Raw genomic sequence first — 21,018 nt, forward strand, 5'->3', positions numbered from 1 at the left:
ACTAGCAGGCTACAGATGAATTTAAGAGAGAGCCATTTCTTAACTTGGCATAACAAAACAGCATAGATCATAGCACTAGATTCTCTGTTCCAGCTAACAAGTCTGTGACTCCCGTGTTACTTTTGTGTGTCGTTTGTTTTTTGTTGGACTCCAGAAGGATGCTACAGGCGGAGGTATACCTTTATTCAGAACAAGTGGGATCTAAGGGATTCCACACAAGACCTAAGAAATATGAGTTTGAGCCCCATTTCAATCTCAGACTTGCTGAGGTGTTGCCACTTTTGTTCCAGTCTCAGTAAAATGGGAATGCCAGCACTAATTTCACAACGATTTCTTTACTATTGAATAGACAGTTGAATAGAAGGACATCTATTTACTGTGCCTATTCTGGTATGTTTCTTGACACAAGGAATAGATTCATAACAAGAACTAAGGAGTGAATAAGCAGAGACAGCCACCTAATGGTGCAGCAGGAAATGACTTAATCTAGTAAGCCAGAGGTTGCTGGTTAGAATCCCCGCTGGTATGTTTCCCAGACTATGGGAAACACCTATATCCAGCAGCAGTGATATAGGAAGGTGCTGAAAGGCATCAAAGCGATTCTCACAATCGCCCAAAAGCAGACTAAGGGAGCCTAGCCCGCTTTCGGGTGATTGTGTGCTGCAATGGGAGCCATGCAGCTCCCGGCAGCTACCGGGAACTAAGGCCCCCCCTTAGCCAAGGTTAACAGAGCAAGCGCTTCGTTAACCTTGTCTTTTTGATCATGTGTCACCACGGTACATGGCAACACACGAGCAGACCCCTGACCGGGAGGCTGCAAGCTCAGGGGTCTCTCCAGGATGCCCCACGCACTCGCGTGGGGTATCCTGGAACTTCCAGAGACTGTGGGGCCCCCGATCCCTGCAGCCCCCGCCAGCAATGTGATGGAGCTGGCAGTCGTGTGGGCGGCCGCCCCAGCCACCCAGGGCTCCAGATCCAGCCGCTCAGGGCTCCCTTTTGATCATCTGCAGGGAGAGTGGGCTAAGCCCGCTCTCCCCGCAAACCCCCTTACGGCTCTTCTCACTGATCGTGAGAAGAGCCTCGTCATCTTACACTGTGCAGGAGGAGGAAATAGTAAACCCCTCCTGTATTCCACCAAAGACAACCATAAGGCTCTGTGGTCGCCAGGGGTCGACATCAACTCGACGGTACACGTTAAGCAGAGCCAAGCAAGCTACCAAGATACAGAATCCACAAAAGGAGTTCCCCATGGTGTATTCTGACTCTCCCATTTTGAGGCATCTTAAAAAAGGCATCAATGCTAACTTCACTGCCAGCCTTCAACCCCCCTGGCTGTCTATTCACACAATCAAAAAATTTACATTCAGCAGGCACAGTGCATCAAAATGTGCCTCTTTCCTGTTGGTTCTTGAAGCCCCTCATTCAGAACCCGATGCTCTGTTTCCTCATGAGTGCAGTAAAGAACACAGCACTTGCTTACTACTGATGCTCATAGTTCATTGAATCAGGGCAATTTTGCTTCATTTTGAGAAATGTTGTAGATACGACAATATTTACTTAACTATATTATTCTCAAACTTGGTTATTATATTTGATGAGCTTCAAAATAACAAGTGAAACAGACCTCCCCTGGTGTTCTAATGCAGATGCAAAGTAAGTTTGTGCTTGTAAAGAAACTGTTGTGAAATTAATATATTCAGTTCTCTGCTGTGAAGATGTATTTTAATGGAAAGTTTCTTCTCAATCCCCCCTCCCAGTTTTCATTTTTCTTTACCTAGCTGTGGAGGGGAAATGGACCAATGTTGTTTTCTCCATGAAAATGTTCATTCCCCATGTGAGTCTTCACATCAGTATTTATGTGGGATCTGGAATAAGACTGGCAAAGAAAGTGAAATGAGCTTGTGGCTTTGGAACAATCAAGTGAGAACAAATGATAAAAGAATCATGAGCTTCATAGAAGACACTTCGTGTGTACTGGATCAGAGCTTCTGAGATGAGCATCTGTCCCCACAGGAAGCTCTGCATTTGTTTACAGATACCCTGCTGCAGCACAAAAGCAGTTCACTTCAGGAAGAATAAACAATCCGAGTTTGGATAAGCAGCAAGGGTAATTTAACAGGAAAAATGCCCTCAAGCTCTGCCTATCTGAGGTCTCCCAGATACATGAAAAGGTACATTACATCTCAAAATCCAAGAAACTTCCCTGGGAGCCAAGAGTTTCTGCAGCATTTATGCAAAACTTTACAATCAAAAGAACCTTCGCAGGCTGTAGCCTTGCTTCATAAGGAAAGTGCTCCAGGTCCCTGATCGTCCTCTTCTGAGATTGTGTGTGTGTGTGTCCAGTTCTCTTCACTGCTTCAGCTTCACTTAGTGCTTCGCTTCAACCCACTCTGGGTGGTCATTTGGCTTCAGATGAGAAGCTTCACTGCAGGGGCGTAGCTAGGGGAGAGAGGGCCTGTGTTCATCCCTCTCTCTGGCGGCCCACCAGAATGAGGGAGACAATGAAGAAAATAAGGAGGGGTGGATCTGGAGGGCCCTCAGGAGCTGGGGGCCCGTGTTCTTTGAACCCTTTCACTCAATTATAGCTATGCCCCTGCTTCAGCCGCTGTCATGTCTTCCAGACTCCATGTGATGGGTTATACCCTGGAAACCAGTCAAAGTCTCTTAGCCTAATCTTCCTTACAGGGTTGCTGTGTGGATAAAAAGGAGAATGAACAGCCATGTACACTGCCCTGAGTTCCTTTGAGGAAGGGTGGGATATAAATGTCATTGCAGTCTGGGTTTATCAGAAGCATTAGCTATCTTCCTAGCTGTGAGACAAAACAATTGTGCTTTCTATTTAATCTGAAACAGGACAGGTGCTTGTCTTTGAAACTATATATATAACCCTTTCTGTGGCTCCAAACCTATGCTCACATACTAATAATTAGTTCTTATTTAATTCAATGGGTGTTCTGAGTAAGCAGGTATTGGACTGGCCTGACTATGTATAAGCAGAAGAGGGAGGATGCAGTAGTAACCTTTACAGGCCCAGGACTCATCTTTTTAAGCCCCAACCAGTGTTCCCTCCAACAGGGATTCCCAAGCATTGTTGACTACAACTCCCATAGTTCCCAGCCAAAGGCCATTGCAGCTGGGGATGCTGGGAGTTGTAGTGAACATCATCTGGAAATCCCTATTAGAGGGAACAGTGCCCCCAACCTGCAAATTTAGGACTCATCACCCATCCTTTCTTGGGTCAGTCCTACTTATTAGGTATGCCTTTGCACAGGGTTGTCTTTCCACAGTGCCTAGTAGATTTTAGGTGCTATATAAATACATATTATTTATTCCTTCGATTTCTATACTGCCCTTCCAAAAATGGCTCAGGGTGGTTTACAGAGAGAAATAATAAATAAATAAGATGGATTCCTGTCCCCAAAGGGCTCACAATCTAAAAAGAAACATAAGACAGAGACCAGCAACAGTCACTGGAGGTACTGTGCTGGGGGTGGATAGGGCCAGTTACTCTTCCCCTGCTAAATAAAGAGAATCACCACGTGATTCTCTTTTAGGCAAAAATAGCAATAATGAACAATTAAAAATGAATATATATGACTGCTCAACTGCTGCCCTCCAGCTGTTTTTGGACTACAGCTCCCAAAAGCTCAGTCAGTGGTCAATAGTCAGGGATTATGAGAGTTGTAGGCCAATATCTGCAGGATGAAGGTGAGTATTCCTGCAAGATGTTGCATGTAACAAGATGTTGCACTGGAATTTAGCCCTAGCATTGGAGCACACACCTATTGCCCACAGTTATCTGGTTTGTAGAGTATTACTTGGAATAATAGTCTTATTATTCATATTTCAGAACCTCTTTATCATTATTAACATACACTAAAGCTTCACATACGCAATTTTCTCCCTGTGCATACATATGGTGCCTCTGATGAAGGGTTGCACATTTTATCCCCGTGAAATCACCTAGAAGTGACTTTTTGCATATGCATGATATAAATCCTTGGGTGCCAACTTCACCAGTGTCTATACTAGTGTACACCATGCCAGCATCACGGTGCAGGATTTGCATTCTGGCAAATCTGTGTTTTGAAGTGAAGGAGGGCCTTCTCTGTGGCTGCCCCTCTTCTTTGGAACACTCTTCTACCCAGATTCAGCCCCCTTCCTTCTGTGTGGCCGCCCCTCTTCTTTGGAACACTCTTCTCCCCAGCCCCCTTCCTGGCTGCTTTTAAGGCCCTTCTTAAGACCCATCTGTTTCACCAGGCATCTGCCCTTTAATCAATCAATCAATCAATCAATCAATTGTTATTTACATAGTCAGACAGGTGTTATTGACTGGTTTGTTTTATCCAGACATAGAGTCCTTCCCAAAGACCTGGGATGGTTGGATTTTATTATCAATGTTGTTGCTGTTATTGTTATAGATATTGTTGCAGAATATAGGCTGTTCCCAGTAATGTTGCTTTTTGTAATTGGCTGTTGGTGATTTCTGTGGCCCCTGTGGTGTTGAGGTGCTCTTCAAGTTGTTTTGGAATTGCACCTAGGGTGTCAAGCCGCCAATTACCACTAGGGGTTGTTGTTGTTGTCATGAATTGGTATTGGTATTGTTGTTCACTGCCTGCCTAGAGTCTTTGGAGGCAGCGGTATATGAGAAATTCTAATAAAACAAACAAACATGTCAAACATTCCTGTGATGATGCGCCAAAACCAATCCCCCAAGAAGCAGTGGCTTGCTCCCGAACATACTATTGCCACAGCAATTTAGCATTTCGCATCTCTCTAGCCGGTGGTGCCCAGTTTGTTCCAGCTCCAGGGAAGCTTCCGACTTAACCCCGGCATCTGTCGTCGATGCCAGGGAGGGCACCCACAACACAACGCCAGCCGAACGTGCCCTTCGGAGCAGACGCAGAGTGCGTTTCCCAGGCCCCACACTCTTAGGGGGGGGGGGGTGGGGGGTGGGATTAGCGGGGAGGGTTTCCAGGTGGGAGCGGGGCGTTGTCGCTCCAAGCAGGCTGGGGCGAGGGCGACTCGCTCTCGCTCTCTTTCCACCCCCACGCCGCAGTGTCCACCTGTCGAGTGCGGAGGAGAGCGTCGGTCTGGGGCTCCTTTTTCCACCAGCAGCACTGCCTCAATGCACAGGGCCCTCTCCCTCCCCTCCTCCCTGGGCTGCAGGAGGGCAGCGGCAGCAGCAGCAGCAGCAGCTCCCCTTTCCCCAAACGCCTGCCTGGCCCGCAGCAGCAGCAGCAGCGCCCGTCTCCCGCTCCCTCTGCCGCCGGCACCCTTCCCCTTCCCCTTCCCCTTCCCCTCGCCCGCGCCAGATGCCTTCCCATCCTTCCCCTCCTCAACCCGCTTCTGCTTCCCGCCCGCGCGAATCCCCTGAAGCCGGGGCTGCTGCAGTGCCCCCTCCGGGGCTGGGGGCGGCGCTGGGCCCGGCCGTCTCGGGGCCGGATGGAGCCTCTTGGCCGGGGCCGGAGCAACACCTCCTCGGCGAGGCCGGGCTGCCTGGCTGGCTGGCGGGTGGATCGGGAGGCCGGGCCGGGGGGAGCCGGAGCCCTTTGTGTGTGCGCGAGAGCGGGGATGGTGCCCGCAGCCGCTTGGGTAAGGGGCAGCCCTCCCCCGCCGCCTCCCCCCCTCCCCCCTCGCGGGAAAACAGCCCCTCTCCTGCCCACGGAGGTCCAAGACTCCATCCACACAATCCCGCCTTTCTCCGTTCTCTAACCCCTCCTTCCACCCCGCCGCTCTCCCTCAGCCCCCTCAGGTCCACCCCGCTCTCTTGCCTTGCACTCCAACCCCTCAGATTCGGGGACCTTTGCTATTCCCCTGCGCGTGGAGTGGAAGCCCAGAGGCCGCTTCCCTTGACTCCCTGAATCAAATTCCCCCTTTGTGCCCCTCTTCTGCAGCCTGAGCAGAGAAGCCCCGCCGTTCCCTCTCCGCCATCCCTTCTCTCTCTCTCTCTCTCTCTCTTCTTCTTCTTCTTCTCTCCCCTCCCCTCATATTTATATAGGTCTTGCTCCTCTTTTTTTTTTGCTTCCCACCGTCCCACATCACTTTGTCTGCGACAGCCCTTGCCGCAATCGCCTGCACATCTAATTACAGCCCCCCCTTTTCTGTAAATCAAAACTTTGGTTGCCCCTCTCTTCCTTCCACATATTTCATCGCTTCCCGGATAAGCCCCCCCTCCCCTTTGTCCATTCTCACCATACACTCCAGTTGAGAAACTCCTTCAAGTAGTATCTTCTCCCTATTCATATCCCATCTTGACATTATTTCCATGACTGTCTTACCAATAAAGGCATGCTTTAAGCCTTGATAAAGGTCTTTATCTTAAACTATCTTGTCCCCCCCACCTTTTTACAGCTGCCCCATGTATGCATGCTTCTCTGTTGCCTCCCTTCAGTATGAAGGTGAATGTTGTGTTTTATTCACTTCTTGTGATTATAAAGAGAGATTCCCATCACTTCATGTTCTTGCATTAAGGATCAGCACTGGGTATTCTATTGTGTTAGTGTGCAGCTTTTTGGTACAATTCCATTCTGCAGTGATGACAAAATTTGATTGCTTCATAAAATTCTTTTTCTGGATGGGCATAAGGGTGCCAGAGTTGCTGAATTTCAGCCAAGAGAACTTCCTTGTTTAATGCCTTGTTCACTTAGGAGAACACACAAGGGAATTTTTATCTGTTTGTTATATTTGTACATCGCCCCAACCTTCCATCTCTGGGTGGTTTGCAGCATCATAAATTAAAACAGAAATTAAAAACTTAAAACTATTTAAAATCACGTCTAATTAAAAAGCTTGGGTGCATAATTGTGTCTTTAAAGACTTTTTAAAAGTTGTCAGAGATGGGGAGGCTCTTATTTCAGCAGGCTCTTATTCCAGAGTCTTGGCCGCCCTGTCCCTATGTAGCCATCAGACAAGCTGGTAGCAACAGCAGACTAACCTCTCCAGATAATATCAGTGGGCGATGGGGCTCATAGTGAAGAAGACTAACAGCACTGTGCTTCCCATATTAATTTTACTCTTGGCCAACTGGGTTAAAAGTTAAAACATTCCCAGATACTCCTAAACAAAGATGCAACAGGTTGTGTTTGATGAAAGCATGTGATGAGGACTTCAGAATCTTAGTCCATTGGCCTGCTACCAGTTTAGTTTTTAGATTTTCTCACATATCAGTCCATCTCTTAAAAGGAGTTAGCAAAACTTCCTGTTTTCACAGAGATTATGCATCTGGAAAAGGGAGGTTTTGAGACATTGGAACAAAAGACTGAAAGGGAAAATAAACATGTACTGGAATAACAGCTGCAAGAAACCAAGAGGTGAACTGTCCGGATTAGCTCATTCAGGGGAAGTGTCTCTATATCTTGGATTTAAAAATATTTTATTAGTGGCTGATTAGTGGATCTATGAATATGTTGAGAGTGATACATGGTCTGGGAAGAAAAGTGTAATATGCTATTGGTTTAAAACCTGAGTGGATGCTTTTTCCTGGCTTTCTCATTTATAGTGTGTGCTTCCCCCTCTTCGTTTTCCTTTCTTTTGTACAGGAAGATCACCAAGGCAGCCAAATCCCCACAGCCCTGGAGAGTCAAGGGAGACTCTTCTGGTCAGGGGTATAGCTATAATGGAGTTGATGGGTTCAAAGAACCTGGACCCTGAGCTTTTGAGGCCCCGCCCAGCTCCACCCCTCCCTATCTTCTTCATTATCTCCCTCCAAGGGGCCTCTGGAGAGAGGGGTGAACATGGACCCCCTCCCCCCCTAGCTACACCCTTGCTTCTGGCTGAGGGAGCTTCTTTGTAGCCTGAAATTGTGAGTGCTTGCAAATGCCCACCTATCTGGCTGCAAATAGCAGCCAACTCCCTGCAACCCAGAGGACTTCTGTAGACATAGGAACATAGGGAGCTGTCTTTGAGTCAGATCATAGGTCCATCTAGCTCAATATTGTCTTCACAGACTGGCAGCGGCTTCTCCAAGGTTGCAGACAGGAGTCTCTCTCAGCCCTATTTCAGAGATGCCAGGGAGAGAACTTGGAATCTCCTGCTCTTCCCAGAATGGCCCCATCCCCTGTGGGGAATATCTTACAGTGCACTCATACATGTCTTCCATTCAAATACAAACCAGAGTGAACTCTTTTTAGCAAAGGGGACAATTCATGCTTGCTACCACAAGACCAGCTCTCCTCCCATAGACCAGCTCTCCTCCCACTGTGGGCTTGCATTTTATTTTGGAATTCCATTTGTGTCTTTTTGTTTCATAAAGATTTCGTGTTCTAGATTGTATTTACAGCCAGTACAAGTACAAACATTCACTGTTGCTTTTCTTTTCTCTAGCGTCTCCTGCTCAGTGAGATTCAGAGGTTGGCAGCCCCCCTCTTGTGCAGCTGAAGAGCGTGTAAGTGTAAACAAGTGACCAAGAGAAGGAGCTTTTCAGCAGCTGCCAAGATGGGTATGAGGATCAAGCTGCACAGCACTGACCACCCCAACAATTTGCTGAAGGAACTTAACAAATGCAGGTTGTCAGAGACTATGTGTGATGTTACCATCGTGGTGGGTAGCCGTTCCTTCCCAGCACACAAAGCCGTGCTGGCGTGTGCAGCAGATTACTTCCAGAACCTTTTCCTCAATGCAGGACTGGATGCTGCCCGTACCTATGTGGTGGATTTCATTACTCCTGCCAACTTCGAAAAGATCCTGAGCTTTGTTTACACGTCAGAGCTCTTCACAGACTTGATCAATGTGGGTGTCATTTATGAGGTTGCTGAAAAATTGGGTATGGATGATCTGCTGAAAGCCTGCCACTCAACCTTCCCAGATTTGGAAAACTCAGCTGTCACTAAGCAACCCTCTGTCATAGGTGAAAGCCGACCAAGTGGTGCTCTGGCTGAGCCAAACCATTCTCTGGGTGAAATCCGAAACAGTGGGGAGCATGTGGGACCAGAGCGGAATTGCAGTATGCATGGGGAAGCAGCAGGTGGTTACAAAGAAGATCCTGTGAACGAAGCCAGCCATAACTTAATGCATCCTCAGACTCCCAAAACAGAAGAACAGGAATCACCAACACAGTTCAGCGGTGCCATGAGCATTGTGACCCAAGCTAGTCTCAGCAATATCAGCATGGCTGTTCAGGGTACTGTGAACTCTTGCCAGCCCTATAAGATCCAGAGCAATGGGGATTACAGCAAAGGGCATTTTTTTGCCTCTGATGCCTCATTGGATATTTCCACAGGCAGCAACTCCTGCCCTAGCAATAGTGACCACTCCAAAGACCAGGGCTTTGGGCAGATGGACGAACTGCAGTTGGAAGACCTGGGGGAAGAGGGGCTACATTTTGAAGATCCCAGTGATGAACTAGTTGCTGCAGAGGAAGTTATCGAGCTGAGCGATGATAGTGAAGAGGAATTATCCTTTGAGAATGACAACCGGGATAACAAGGCCATGCCCTGTCAAGTGTGTAAGAAGGTTTTAGAGCCCAACATACAGCTGATTCGCCAACATGCTAGAGACCATGTCGATCTCTTGACTGGCAACTGCAAGGTCTGTGAGACCCACTTCCAGGACAGGAACTCCAGAGTCACCCATGTCCTGTCACACATTGGCATATTCCTCTTCTCCTGCGATATGTGTGAGACGAAGTTTTTCACCCAATGGCAGCTCAATCTCCATCGCCGAGAAGGAGTGTTTGACAACAACATCATCATCCATCCCAGTGACCCACTGATAGGGAAGGCCAACTTGTTTGGTGGGGAACTGGCATGTGCTGCCTGTGGGAAACCTCTGGCCAGAGATTTTCACATGGTTCGGGGCCACATCCTGGACCATGTGAACTTGAAAAGCCAAACATGTGGGGTGTGTGACCAGCGGCACCACAGCCTCTGCAGCCTGATGTGGCACACGCTTTCCCATTTGGGCATCTCTGTCTTTTCTTGTTCTATTTGTGCCAACAGTTTTGTGGACAGGCACCTCCTGGAGAAGCACATGGCAGTCCACCAAAGTATGGAGGAAGCCCTCTTCCGGTGTCACTACTGTGGCCAGGCTTTCAAGCTGGAAGCTGCTTACCGCTACCATGTAAGCCAGCACAAGTGTAGCTCCAGCTTGGACCTTGTCAGGCCTAGCTTTGGTGATAGACTCCACCAACAAGCACTGCAGAAGAGGAAGCTGACAGAAGAGTTCCTAAGTGAGGATGTGGCTCTTCAGAGCCAACCTGGCAACAGTAAGTACAGCTGCAAGGTGTGCGGAAAGAGATTCGCTCACACGAGCGAATTCAACTACCACAGGAGGATCCACACTGGGGAGAAGCCCTATCAGTGCAAAGTGTGCCACAAATTCTTCCGTGGGCGTTCCACCATCAAGTGCCACCTGAAGACACACGCAGGAGCCCTCATGTACCGGTGCACAGTTTGCGGCCACTACAGCTCCACCCTTAACCTTATGAGCAAGCATATAGGTGTGCACAAAGGTAGCCTCCCGCCTGACTTCACCATTGAGCAAACTTTCATGTACATCATTCATTCCAAAGATACGGAGAAAAACACAGACAGCTGATGCGGCAGTGCTAGGGTCGCAACACACTGCTTGGTGGTAGCAGTGGAGCTGGCTTCAGTTTTTTGTTTTAAAATAACATAACTTTTAATGGTCAAGCATCATCAGCATTGTACTTTGTTTCCCTCTGCCTTGTTAGGGGGCTTCTTAAATTGCTGTCCTGTGAAAACAACAACACGTTAAATGTGTTGTTCTCAAGAAACCCGTCAGGTTTACCTCCTACCGAGTTCAATGCTCATCATTTTAAATCTAGGAAATCGACTATATATATTTTCCCCCAATGGATAGGTTTCCTCCCCATGTTTCTCCCCCCCCACTCCTGAATATCTAATCTGAGATTGCTAAAAGATTTATGCTGCTAAAATATATTGATGTTCCACGTCAATAGACAGGGATCGCCAGGAAGAGAGAGAGAGAGAAAGGGAACTGCTTTTGTGCTGCTGTTGGGAGGATGCAAGTTACAAAACTTACAGCACAATCCTAAGCATGTTTACGTGGAAGTAAGTTGCACTTTGTTTCATGGGACTTAATCCACGCCTAGTAAGTGTGCTTAGGATCATTAGCCTTAGGTTCTAGTCAGAGAAATCTGTGTTCCCCTTGCACTAGGGTTGCCAACTTTTTGTTAAACTGTTACCTTTTAACAGCAATGTGATCTACAGACTTTAGCAGGGGATTGTGCTTGTCTCCGTGCTGCGAAAAACATCTGCTGATTTTAATATATCTAGCTGCTGTTAAAGGCACAAGAGCAGGGCAGGCTGAAGTTTTCTTGTTAGTCGGCCACACTATCTCGCACCCAACCTCAATTTGCCTTATTCTGTTTCCTAAAGAATAATGAGCTGGTTGTATGAAGTTGCAAGGGAAGCAAATCAAAATTGAGACACCCAGAGGTGGAGCAGGGTGGATGGGTGGGAGTCCAGTTTTGCCAAATGTGAAAAAGTTTGATTAATGTTCAGGGTGGATGAGAAAGTACCTTCAGAAAGAGCCTTTCGCTTTGGGACAGGACATAACATTTTGCTGTTTTTAACAATGGTGTTTAGTCTCCAATATCCTCTTTCCAAAAGGATCTGTTCTTAGGATATTAATGAGCAGCTCCTGGATTCCTCACTTCCTGCAACGGTATCTTAATACTGCTGTAGGATTCTGCCAGTCTAAATGTCTGTCCCGAACAATGGCAAGTGTCCATGATACTGAGGGTGTCTGTCATAACTATGTGGACAGTGTCAGGAATTCTATAAGTGTATTTGACAAGATAGTGTTGCCTTAAGGAAATGTTTCTAGAAGGAAGAATGAGCATTTAGGGCCTTTTTGGTGTTTTTTTGTTTTGTTTTGGGGGTGGGTTTTTTTGTTTTTTTTTGTTTTTTGTTTTGCACAATAAGTAGTTTTTACTGATATTTAGTGGGGGATTTGGCTGTCTTCTCTCAAAAGCAGCACTTTCATTGTACTGATATCATACCATAGCATTTTGCTGCAGGGAAAATGTGATCCCCTTCCTGCCCTTCAGCCACCACTTCCATTGTGACTATGTTACATGGAACATGTGTGTGTGTGAGAGTGAGAGTGAGAGAGAGAGAGAGAGTGAGAGAGAGAGAGAGTGAGTTGCCTGTTGGGGTGAAATCAATTGTTACTTTTGTAGAGCAGTGGAGCCAGTTTGGACATATCCTCGCCACATTCAGTACAAACATATCTTTCTCGGACTGAATTCTTTGTGTGGGTGGGGGAATATGTTTTTCATCCTTGCTGAGGGAATATGTTTTTCATCCTTGCAGCAAAAACCAGCTGTCAATGGTGCCAATTGGCTAGGGATGTGTGAAACGTTTCAGATACAAAATGTTTTGTACCCAAAACAGCCTGTTTCGGGTGTTTTGTAGACAAAACAAAACACCCATTTTCCAGAGCCAAAAGTTTTGTATACAAAACAAAACGTCCCTGTTTCGGCTACAAAACGTTTTGTTGTTTTGGACCTCCATTTTGTGGTGATCTCTGAGTCAGTCTCCATTTTGTGTTTGACATCTCTTTGAATTTCCCACCCTTCCAGCCTTGTGATCGGTGACCTAAAGCATGGGCTAACCTGCTGACAATTCCCTCCTTGTTCCCCACTGGCTCTTTTGGTTCTTGCCGCTCTTTACTGACCCCACATTGGCCAGGGGAAGGGTTGCTAACCCATGTGGTGCTGGGTTCTGTTGTTTCTGTGGTTTTCTGAGTGTAGATTCTCTGGTAGCATATGAGAGTGGATTCTTGTTTTTCACTGAAAATCTCATATAATACCAGAGAATCTACAATGAACACCTCAGAAACACAGAACCCAGTACCCCAAGGGCTTGTGGGTATGGAGGTGGTTGGCACCCTATGTGCACTACACAACCCCACACTCTGGGAAACCCCAGTGCCCCCCAAGTGGAATTATGGGGCTTCTGAAACCTCCATTATTCCCTATGGGAGAAATCTTAAAAGACACGTAAACTTCAACAATTCACAAAAGATCAGCCCTTTGCCCAATGGAGAGGAGAACTGGTCTTGTGGATGAGCATGACTTGTCTCCATAGCTAAGCAGGATCTGCCCTGGTTGCATATGAATGGGAGACTTGATTTGTGAGCACTGCAAGATATTCCCCTCAGGGGATGAAGCTGCTCTGGGAAGAGCAGAAGGTTTCAAGTTCCCTCCCTGGCTTCTCCAAGATAGGGCTGAGAAAGATTCCTGTCTGAAACCTTGGAGAAGCCGCTGCCAGTCTGCGAAGACAATACTGAGCTAGATAGACCAATGGTCTGACTCAGTATATGGCAGTTTCCTATGTTTCTAATTCTTTTGAGATAATTCTGGAAGTTTCCTTGCCCCCATTGGGCACTACCACCCACCACACTCTGCTCTGGGTCATCCCTTTCCCCTTGATTTGAAGCGATACATTTGCTGGAATCCCCATTATTCCCTATGGGAAAATTCTTAAAGATGTGTAAAAAAATTCACCAAAAATCAGCCCTTTGCCTAATTCCTTTGAAATTTGGGTGGTAGCTTCCACCCATTGGACACTACCACCCACTCTTTTTGCCCTGGGACCCTTTTTAAAAATCCAAATTGATTCGGATTTGGATTAGGGAAATTCGGCTACAAAACAAAACAGGGCTGATTCGGATTCAGAAAATTTGGGTACAAAGCAAAACGGGGGTGTTTCAATTTGGATACAAATTGAAACAAGAAAATTCCAAAATGCACACCCCTACAATTGGCTAGTGCCCATTATATTACTGTGACACATGAATATTAAATACTATAGCTGTCTTCACCCTTGGATAGTGCCTGTGACATAACAACTGCTAAGCAACATAACTTCCCCCACCCCTGTGCAAGCGCAATTTTGTACCGTTTTACAGTGATTTATTATTCGTATTTTAAACATCTTCATTAGAGGTTCCCCTGCTGGAATGCTAATCTAGCCCTTTAAGAAGTCACCAACAAAACTATCCCTTCTCCCTCCTCGTAGCAGCAATGCCCTGCCATTCGCTGCTTTTTTTGTTTTTAGTTATTTGAAGGCTGTGTACTTTCCACCTCTAGCCTGAAATATGTATCTTCCCTGGTGTACCATTGTACCATCTGCAGCACCCCTCGTCCCACCCTTTCACTGTGTGAGAACCGGAGCATACTACTGATGCTGGGTTTGTGTTAGCAGGAGCATTTAGCTAGCAGGAACTACTGCTACTACTACTTATATACCATTGTTCAACAAAGGTTCTCAACATGCTTTAAACAGAAAAATAATAAATAAAATAAAGGTGGTTCCTTGTCCCCAAAGGGCTCACAATCTAAAAAGAAACATAAGTTTGACACCAGCAACAGCTATTGGAGGAGTGCTGGGATTTGATAGGGCCAGTTGCTCTCCCCCTGCTTAATCTAAGAGATCTACTACTTTAAAAGGTGCCTCTTTGCTCCGTTAGCAGGAAGTGCAGGTTATACGTCCTCTCAAAAGACCTAAAGTATTTGTCCCCTGTGGCAAAGAAAAATTGGTGATTGAATCATGTACAATAAGGGATCCTGCTGTCCCTCAGGGTAGAGTTGGAGCCTTCCTACCTTTTGGCTGTCTCTTCCCCTTTTGGTGCAACACTGTTGTTTTTAACAGGTGCTGGCTGGTGGGATGCAACTGAGCAAAGAGATCGCAAGGCAAGGCATGACTATGTTTGGATTATGCTCATGGCTTAATTCTGTATGTTGTAACCCAAATTCTCCCCACAAGTAGTTCCGTGTGAAATCCAGGCGGGGGAATGGATGAGAGAGGTGAATGTTGATACAAAAAGCAGCTGACTTGAGATCTGCCCCTAGGTGTAATGCAAACTACCTCACAAAGAGGAAGCACTGGAGTCTTAGTAGCCGCCATTGTGTACAAGTAGGCTCTTGGGCTTCCGTCTCTCTCTCTCTCTCTCTCTCTACACACACACACACACACACACACACACACACACACACACACACACACAGACACACACAGAGTATATAAAGACACTGTTAAAGAACAGAAATCAACATAACACCGCACTAGACTATGAAGTGAGGGTGGGAATTTCAGTTGACATTCCCTAATTCCAGTAGGGCAGCTTTGGGCAGGTTGCTTTGCTTCTTTGCTTACAGTACCTACCTCTAAGAGTATTGTGAAGATTAACTGTTTTGATGTGTGTCAAGAAGTAAAAGCACTTATGTATGTCATGTTTTCATATCCAACAGTAATCTTAACTAGACCCATTGTGTTGCAAATTTTCAGGCATATCTCTTTGTTCCTTTCCCTCTTGTGGCCTCAGGATGGCAAACACCAAATGAGATGCAATGAGAAATTTGACTCCTCTATACAGCAGACAGGGCTATCTGTCAGTATAATGAATTCTAGCAGTGCTCTGTGTAAGTTCTGAAAGCTGCCTCAGGGCATAACCACTACTACTAGTACTAGTACTACTACTACTACCGCTCGGACTGGACCTGGGGTGGTTGTACTCGAATTTAGATTGGGAGGGCTTGAGCAAGAACCTGGGACCTGGAATGTAGCAAGAAGAAGGTACTGCTGTTGACCAAAGGCAGAAGGCTAGTGTTTATACTAGGCCTGGCCAATGAAGAGGCTTCATACTGCCTGCCAATTGCCATGTTTGATGTTAATACCCTTACTCCCTTCTGTGCCTAAAGAGGGCTGTGTGGGGTGATCATGCAGTCCATTGTAGCTTACCTTTAGATTCCATCCTCAGGCTATAAAACTCCTTGCTCGAATCCCAACTCCCAGGCAATTCATATTTATGTATTCCAACGATGTTCCAGGTGCTGCACAGAACCAACTTTCCGGTAATGGTTAGGATGAGGCCTTCATTGGGAGTGGTGGGGAAAGAGTTGTATTGGACCATCTCTAGTAAGAATTCCTTCTTTAAGTCAAAGCAGAATTTTAGAGCCATGATCTTTGGGTTCTCTAGTGCCAAACCTGTCCTGCTGCTACCCATGATAAACAAGGACAAGGAACAACATTTTTTTTTAAAAGCATTTGCAATAGCAAGGATGTGAAGCATTGGGCTTGGTGGTTAGGGTGTTTGGAGCCAGACAATCCAGGCCCCATTTCTGGTTCTGTCACCAAGTGTAGCCTTGGCCAAATATTGTCACCTGTCTGCCTCAAACGCACTCCCACCCATTCACCCCAGATCTCTAAGAATGAAGACTGGGGAAATACTTTAAAATACCTACCTCACACGGGAAAGTTTGTGAGGTGTAGTAAATGTCTGTAAAGTGCTTTGGAACCCTTAGGCTTGTAGAAAGACAAAGTATTGTAATTAAATAGCTCTGCTCTGTTTGACATGCTACCATTTGTGAAGAATCTCTCCCTTCCATTACCACCACAGTAGGGGAGGGTTCAGGCATGGAACAAGTATTCCATTCTAACGCAGAAAATTTCGAAAATAAAAAATGTTTTGGAGACAAGTGCTTTATTATTATTATTATTAATAATTATGATTATTTTATTATTGTAAACTCAAACTTATGCCCTCCCCCTCCTTTTCCTCCAAAGATGCAGATGTCTTGAAACAAAACAGAAAAACAAAACAGAGCATCGTGATTGCTGTCTAACCTTTTGGTTAAGTTAATAGTAGGTACTGACCTCCTGGTTATTTAAGTGTTTACTATCTATTTGCTGTAAAGTTTGTATATTTTGTAAAACTTTTCTCCTTCCTCAAAGAAAAAAGTAGATGTCTAAAATCGTTGTACATCGGATTCTTTTATACTCCATTGTTTGGCACAAAAGTGTGGTTTTTATTTAGAATAATAAAATGAAAAACATGAGTGCTTGGTGCATTTTTAAAATTACCTTTCTCAAATTGAGGAAGTCTTTCTGGGCTGGTTGTTGGGATGGAAATGAAGGTAGGAGGAGCATCCAGTCAGGCTCTAAGCTCCATGTGTGCTCCCGAGAACTGGTTGTGTGTCAGCAAAACTCGAGGTACTAGGAGGGGGATGTGATTTGTGTGCTAGCCATGATCTGGGCAGGGCGGCACAGGATGCGCTTTTCCTCCACCCTTGAGGGAATGGGACAGCTTGCCGCAGCTGGTCAATTGGACACGGCACCCTATGGCCCAACAGTTGGAGTTGTATTTTCCTGCAGAGAATTAAAAACTAACAATACAACATGCGCACATACCTTGGCCAGGAAATCTCCTCCTAAGAGTTTTGCTAAGCAATTCAAAATCCAACTACACACCAGATCCCCCAAGTGTTCGTTAATATCCCTGGGATACACATGAGGTAGTCTGCTTTAATAAGAGCACTCGGCAGCAAAGTCTGCTGCTGCTTTGGGGAGACCCGCAAAGGGGCAATATGAGGAGGAAAATGGCAGCTTGCCTGCTCTAATGGTCTGGTGCAGGCTTCGCACCTGACATTTCACTTCTCATGAGGCACAACCCCACAGGTAGGAATGCAGAGAGATTCTTCCTTCCACTGCAGAACGTGAAAGACATGCTTTGGTGGGTGGTAGGTGGAAGTTTAGCTTCCTCTCGCCTCCCTCCCGCTGGTCCCCTCCGGATCGAAAGCCAAAGTGACAGGATGGGCTTGTGGGGGGGAGTTGCATTGTTCCCTGGCAAGTTGTCCCTGCAGCGAATTGGCCGCGGCGAGTTGTCATAGACCCACCCTTGATACTGTGCTGGGTAAACAATGTGGGTTGTCTGCTTTCTCCTCCTCCTCCTCCTCCAGCTAACTATTGTTATTGTTATATTAGGCAGTCACTTCCCCTGCCTTCTAGCTTAATTTTTGTCCTCACACAACTGTTTCTCAAGAGAGCACGTGGGATTTGGAAACTGACTGGAGGGCTCCTACCATTCCTTTGGTCATGAGAACCAGCCCTCCCCCTTCCTCCTGTGCTACCACTTCCCTTCTGCAAAGCGTGGTGTGAAGTTATCAAAAAGACTCATCATCTCAGCTTTTGTGTGCATCAGAGGACTTGGGTGGAGGAGTGGGATCTTTGCATGGACTTTGGACAAAGAAGTCTCTCTTGATGCTTCTGCCTTGTGCAAAAGCTCAGAACAAAATGATTGGCTCTGCCCTTCAACTGACTACTCTGTGGGAGCCAGAAAACCTAGGGCAGGGTAAAGCTGGTGATGACCACAATAATGACAATGTCACTAAGTGAAGCCAACATTTGTGAACTACTTGTTATATTTTGATAGCTGTCTTGAGTTACCTCTGATCAAGAATGGTTTTGGCTTAATTTGTTCTAACTTGGCAACAGGTAGATAAACATGATGACACCTGAACAAACCTCTGTCCATATAGTTCATAAATAAATATTCATCAATAAAATATAAATGCACAAGTTAATTCTGTATTGCATAAACATCCTGCCTTCTTGGTCTGAAACTTCCTTCCCCGGACTGTATCCTTTCAGACTTATTTATATCTGTCCTCAGGGCCTGGATACATTCCTTTTCTTAGTGATTTATCAAATCCATATGAGTTCTAGTAACCATTTCTCCTTCAACCTCCTGACTCTATTGTCCTGAAATTAAACTTGACCCTGATCCATGTCCTATCAGAATTCTCACCTTCCTAGAGATCAAAGTGTTACTAAATAAAGTGCTGAGAAAATTTTGCTAAGTACTTTTTGCCTTGAACAGTTTTGACCTCTAGGGACATGTTCTTTACTGTAACACACCTCTCCCCATGCTATTTGAAGAACTTATGATGAGGGTAAATCTAGTGGCAAGATGGCCACTAGATTTGGTGGCTTAAAAAAAGATTAGACAAATTCAGTGGTGATGGTGTCTGACGTGATGAGGAACATTACTCAAAGTAGTCCCACTGAAATTAGATAATGCCTAACTTGTCCTTTAAATTTCAATAGGACTACTTTGAGTAATTATCTTTACCATGTCAGCCAGTAAGTATATAGCCAGTACTGTGTCATGGATTAGAACCAGGGAGACTGGTTCAAATCCTCACACAGACTGTCTCAAGTTCATCTCCACTGGATGACATAGGAATAGTCATGATCAGCCTAATCTGCCGTGTATCTTGGTGGATCAGGACGATAGCAAAGGAATAGGGGAGCTTTAATTCTTCTGCTCTACCACAGTCCTGATATGCTTCCTCTCTGCCCCCCACCCCGCATAGCTGCTATTTGCTGGGGAGAGGAAAGGTCTCATTGTTACCAATGGGAGTTTTCTCTCTCTTAGCAAATAGCAGCCATATGGATCCGTAATCCAGACTAGGATTGTGGTAGAGGAGTACCAGTAAAGTCCCTCTATCCCACTTCTAACTAAACATTAAAAGAAACCTAGGAAACTGCCTTATACTGAGTAGACTACTGCTCCATCTAGCTCAGTATTGTCTACAGTGACTGGCAGCAACTCTCCAGGTTTTCATGCAGCAGTCTCTCTCAGTCCAACCTAGAGATGCCAGGGATTGAACCTGGGACCTTCTGCATGCAGAGCACAGCCGGACCTTGGGCTGCAGGTCTGTGGCCTCGGTGACCTTTCTTTCCTGAAGGGCCCAAGCGTACCTGCTTCGCAGCCCTGCAGCCAGCATGGGCTCTTCAATGCCTCCTCTGCACCTGGCGCTCCAGCAGCATGGGGCTGGCCATCATCGGGAGGCTCGGCTGGCCATTGGGAAGCTCCCAGAGCTAGGGCAGGCTGCCTGCTACAGCTCCTCCCTCTCAACTGTCAGTTGTTCGGTGGGTAGGTGGAGCTTCCAGATGCCTCTCTGCTAGCCTCCCTGAAGCTCTCCAGTGCAGGCTGGCACGCTGCTTGCAGGCAGCAGAGAAGAAAGGCAGAGTGGCCAGCACTGGCTGCCCATTAGAGTGCTGTGCATACCCTCGTCACCACCTACTGGTGAGCTGAGCCTGTGCCTGCCTACTCCTCAGACCCAGCAATGGAAGGTACAGGATTTATCTTTTGTGGTTATTCTCCCTCTTTGTATATTTATGGAATGGCTTGCCATAGGGCTTCGGTATCGGGCACAGGTGTGGGGCAAGGTTGCAGGGCTCTGTATATTTAATTTGAAGCAGATGGCCAATTTATTGATTCTAAATACTTTTTTGATGTTTTTAAACCTCAAAAAAGTACTATAAGTGGCTTGTTTCACAGCAGAAAACTACACAAAGGTCTAGAACGTAGTGCCCCCCCCCGGACCATCATTCCACCCCCATGTGGAGGAATCTGCCCTTTATTTTAAAAAAGAGTAAAGCACCGCCCCTCCTTTTTTTGCTCCTCAATTTACATATCCTGGAATGGCTTGGCATTGAGGTTTTAATATTGAGCACAGATGTAGGGCACGGTGGGAGAGCTCTGTATATTTAATCTGAAGTAGATTGGTCAATCTATCTATCAGAGATATATATATATATATATATATATATATATATATATATATATATATATATATAAAAAACACTAAGGCATACTCATGGCTAATCCCGTGTGTGGCAGCTCTCGTGATAATTCATGAGCATGAGTACCTGATTGGGCAGTGGGGATTCCATATGCAGATAGGGAGGAGGAAACTGTGAGAGCAGAAGCACCATGGTGATTCCATATGCAGATAGGGAGGAGAAGCCTGTGAGAGCAGAAACACCATGGTGATTGGGCAGTGGGGATTCCATATGAAGATAGGGAGAAGGAGCCTGTGATGGTGAAGGTCAGTAGGAATGCAACTGTTAGTGGGCAGGGGTCTGCAAAGAGAGGGGCTGTGAGGGAGGAAAGAGCCCCTTCAGGTGAAGGAGGCTGCCACTGTGCGAATTAGATGAGGAAACAAAATGAACAAGCCCTGTTGTCAGGGAGGGAGAGGAAGGAAGGAAGGAAGGAAGGAAGGAAGGAAGGAAGGAAGGAAGGAAGGAAAGAGCGAGTGGAGGAGAGAGAGAAAGAAGAAGGAAGAGTGAGAGATGGGCCCGGGCCTGTCAGTGGCTTGAGAGGAATGAGCGGCCATGGCGGTGGCAGTGAGGAAGGGCTCAGTCAGCCACTGCTGCTGCTGCTCCTGCAGGGAGAAGCAGG

At 46.3% G+C, this 21,018-nt stretch overlaps 1 protein-coding gene across 11 annotated transcripts; it reads left to right on the forward strand.

Annotated features, from left to right (window-relative positions):
- Positions 1–4,971: 4,971 nt before the first annotated feature.
- On the forward strand, positions 4,972–16,828 carry ZBTB39 (zinc finger and BTB domain containing 39). Of its 11 annotated transcripts, none has more exons than XR_008317686.1 (4): positions 4,972–5,595; positions 8,326–11,033; positions 15,316–15,412; positions 16,557–16,571. XR_008317686.1 is itself a non-coding variant. In XM_053302783.1 (3 exons), exons 2-3 carry the CDS (start codon positions 8,437–8,439, stop codon positions 15,332–15,334), a joined length of 1,824 nt encoding a protein of 607 aa, XP_053158758.1. In that variant the 5' UTR covers positions 4,973–5,595; positions 8,326–8,436; the 3' UTR covers positions 15,335–16,828. The 11 variants fall into 11 exon arrangements, 5 of the variants coding, with proteins under 5 accessions (XP_053158754.1, XP_053158758.1, XP_053158759.1 ...); XR_008317687.1 differs by having other exon boundaries at positions 4,973–5,595; positions 8,326–10,204; positions 15,279–15,412; positions 16,557–16,828; XR_008317688.1 differs by having other exon boundaries at positions 4,973–5,595; positions 8,326–10,204; positions 16,557–16,828.
- Positions 16,829–21,018: the final 4,190 nt, after the last annotated feature.

The sequence above is a fragment of the Hemicordylus capensis genome, chromosome 2 (genome assembly GCF_027244095.1).
Source record: "Hemicordylus capensis ecotype Gifberg chromosome 2, rHemCap1.1.pri, whole genome shotgun sequence".
NCBI lineage: Eukaryota > Metazoa > Chordata > Lepidosauria > Squamata > Cordylidae > Hemicordylus > Hemicordylus capensis.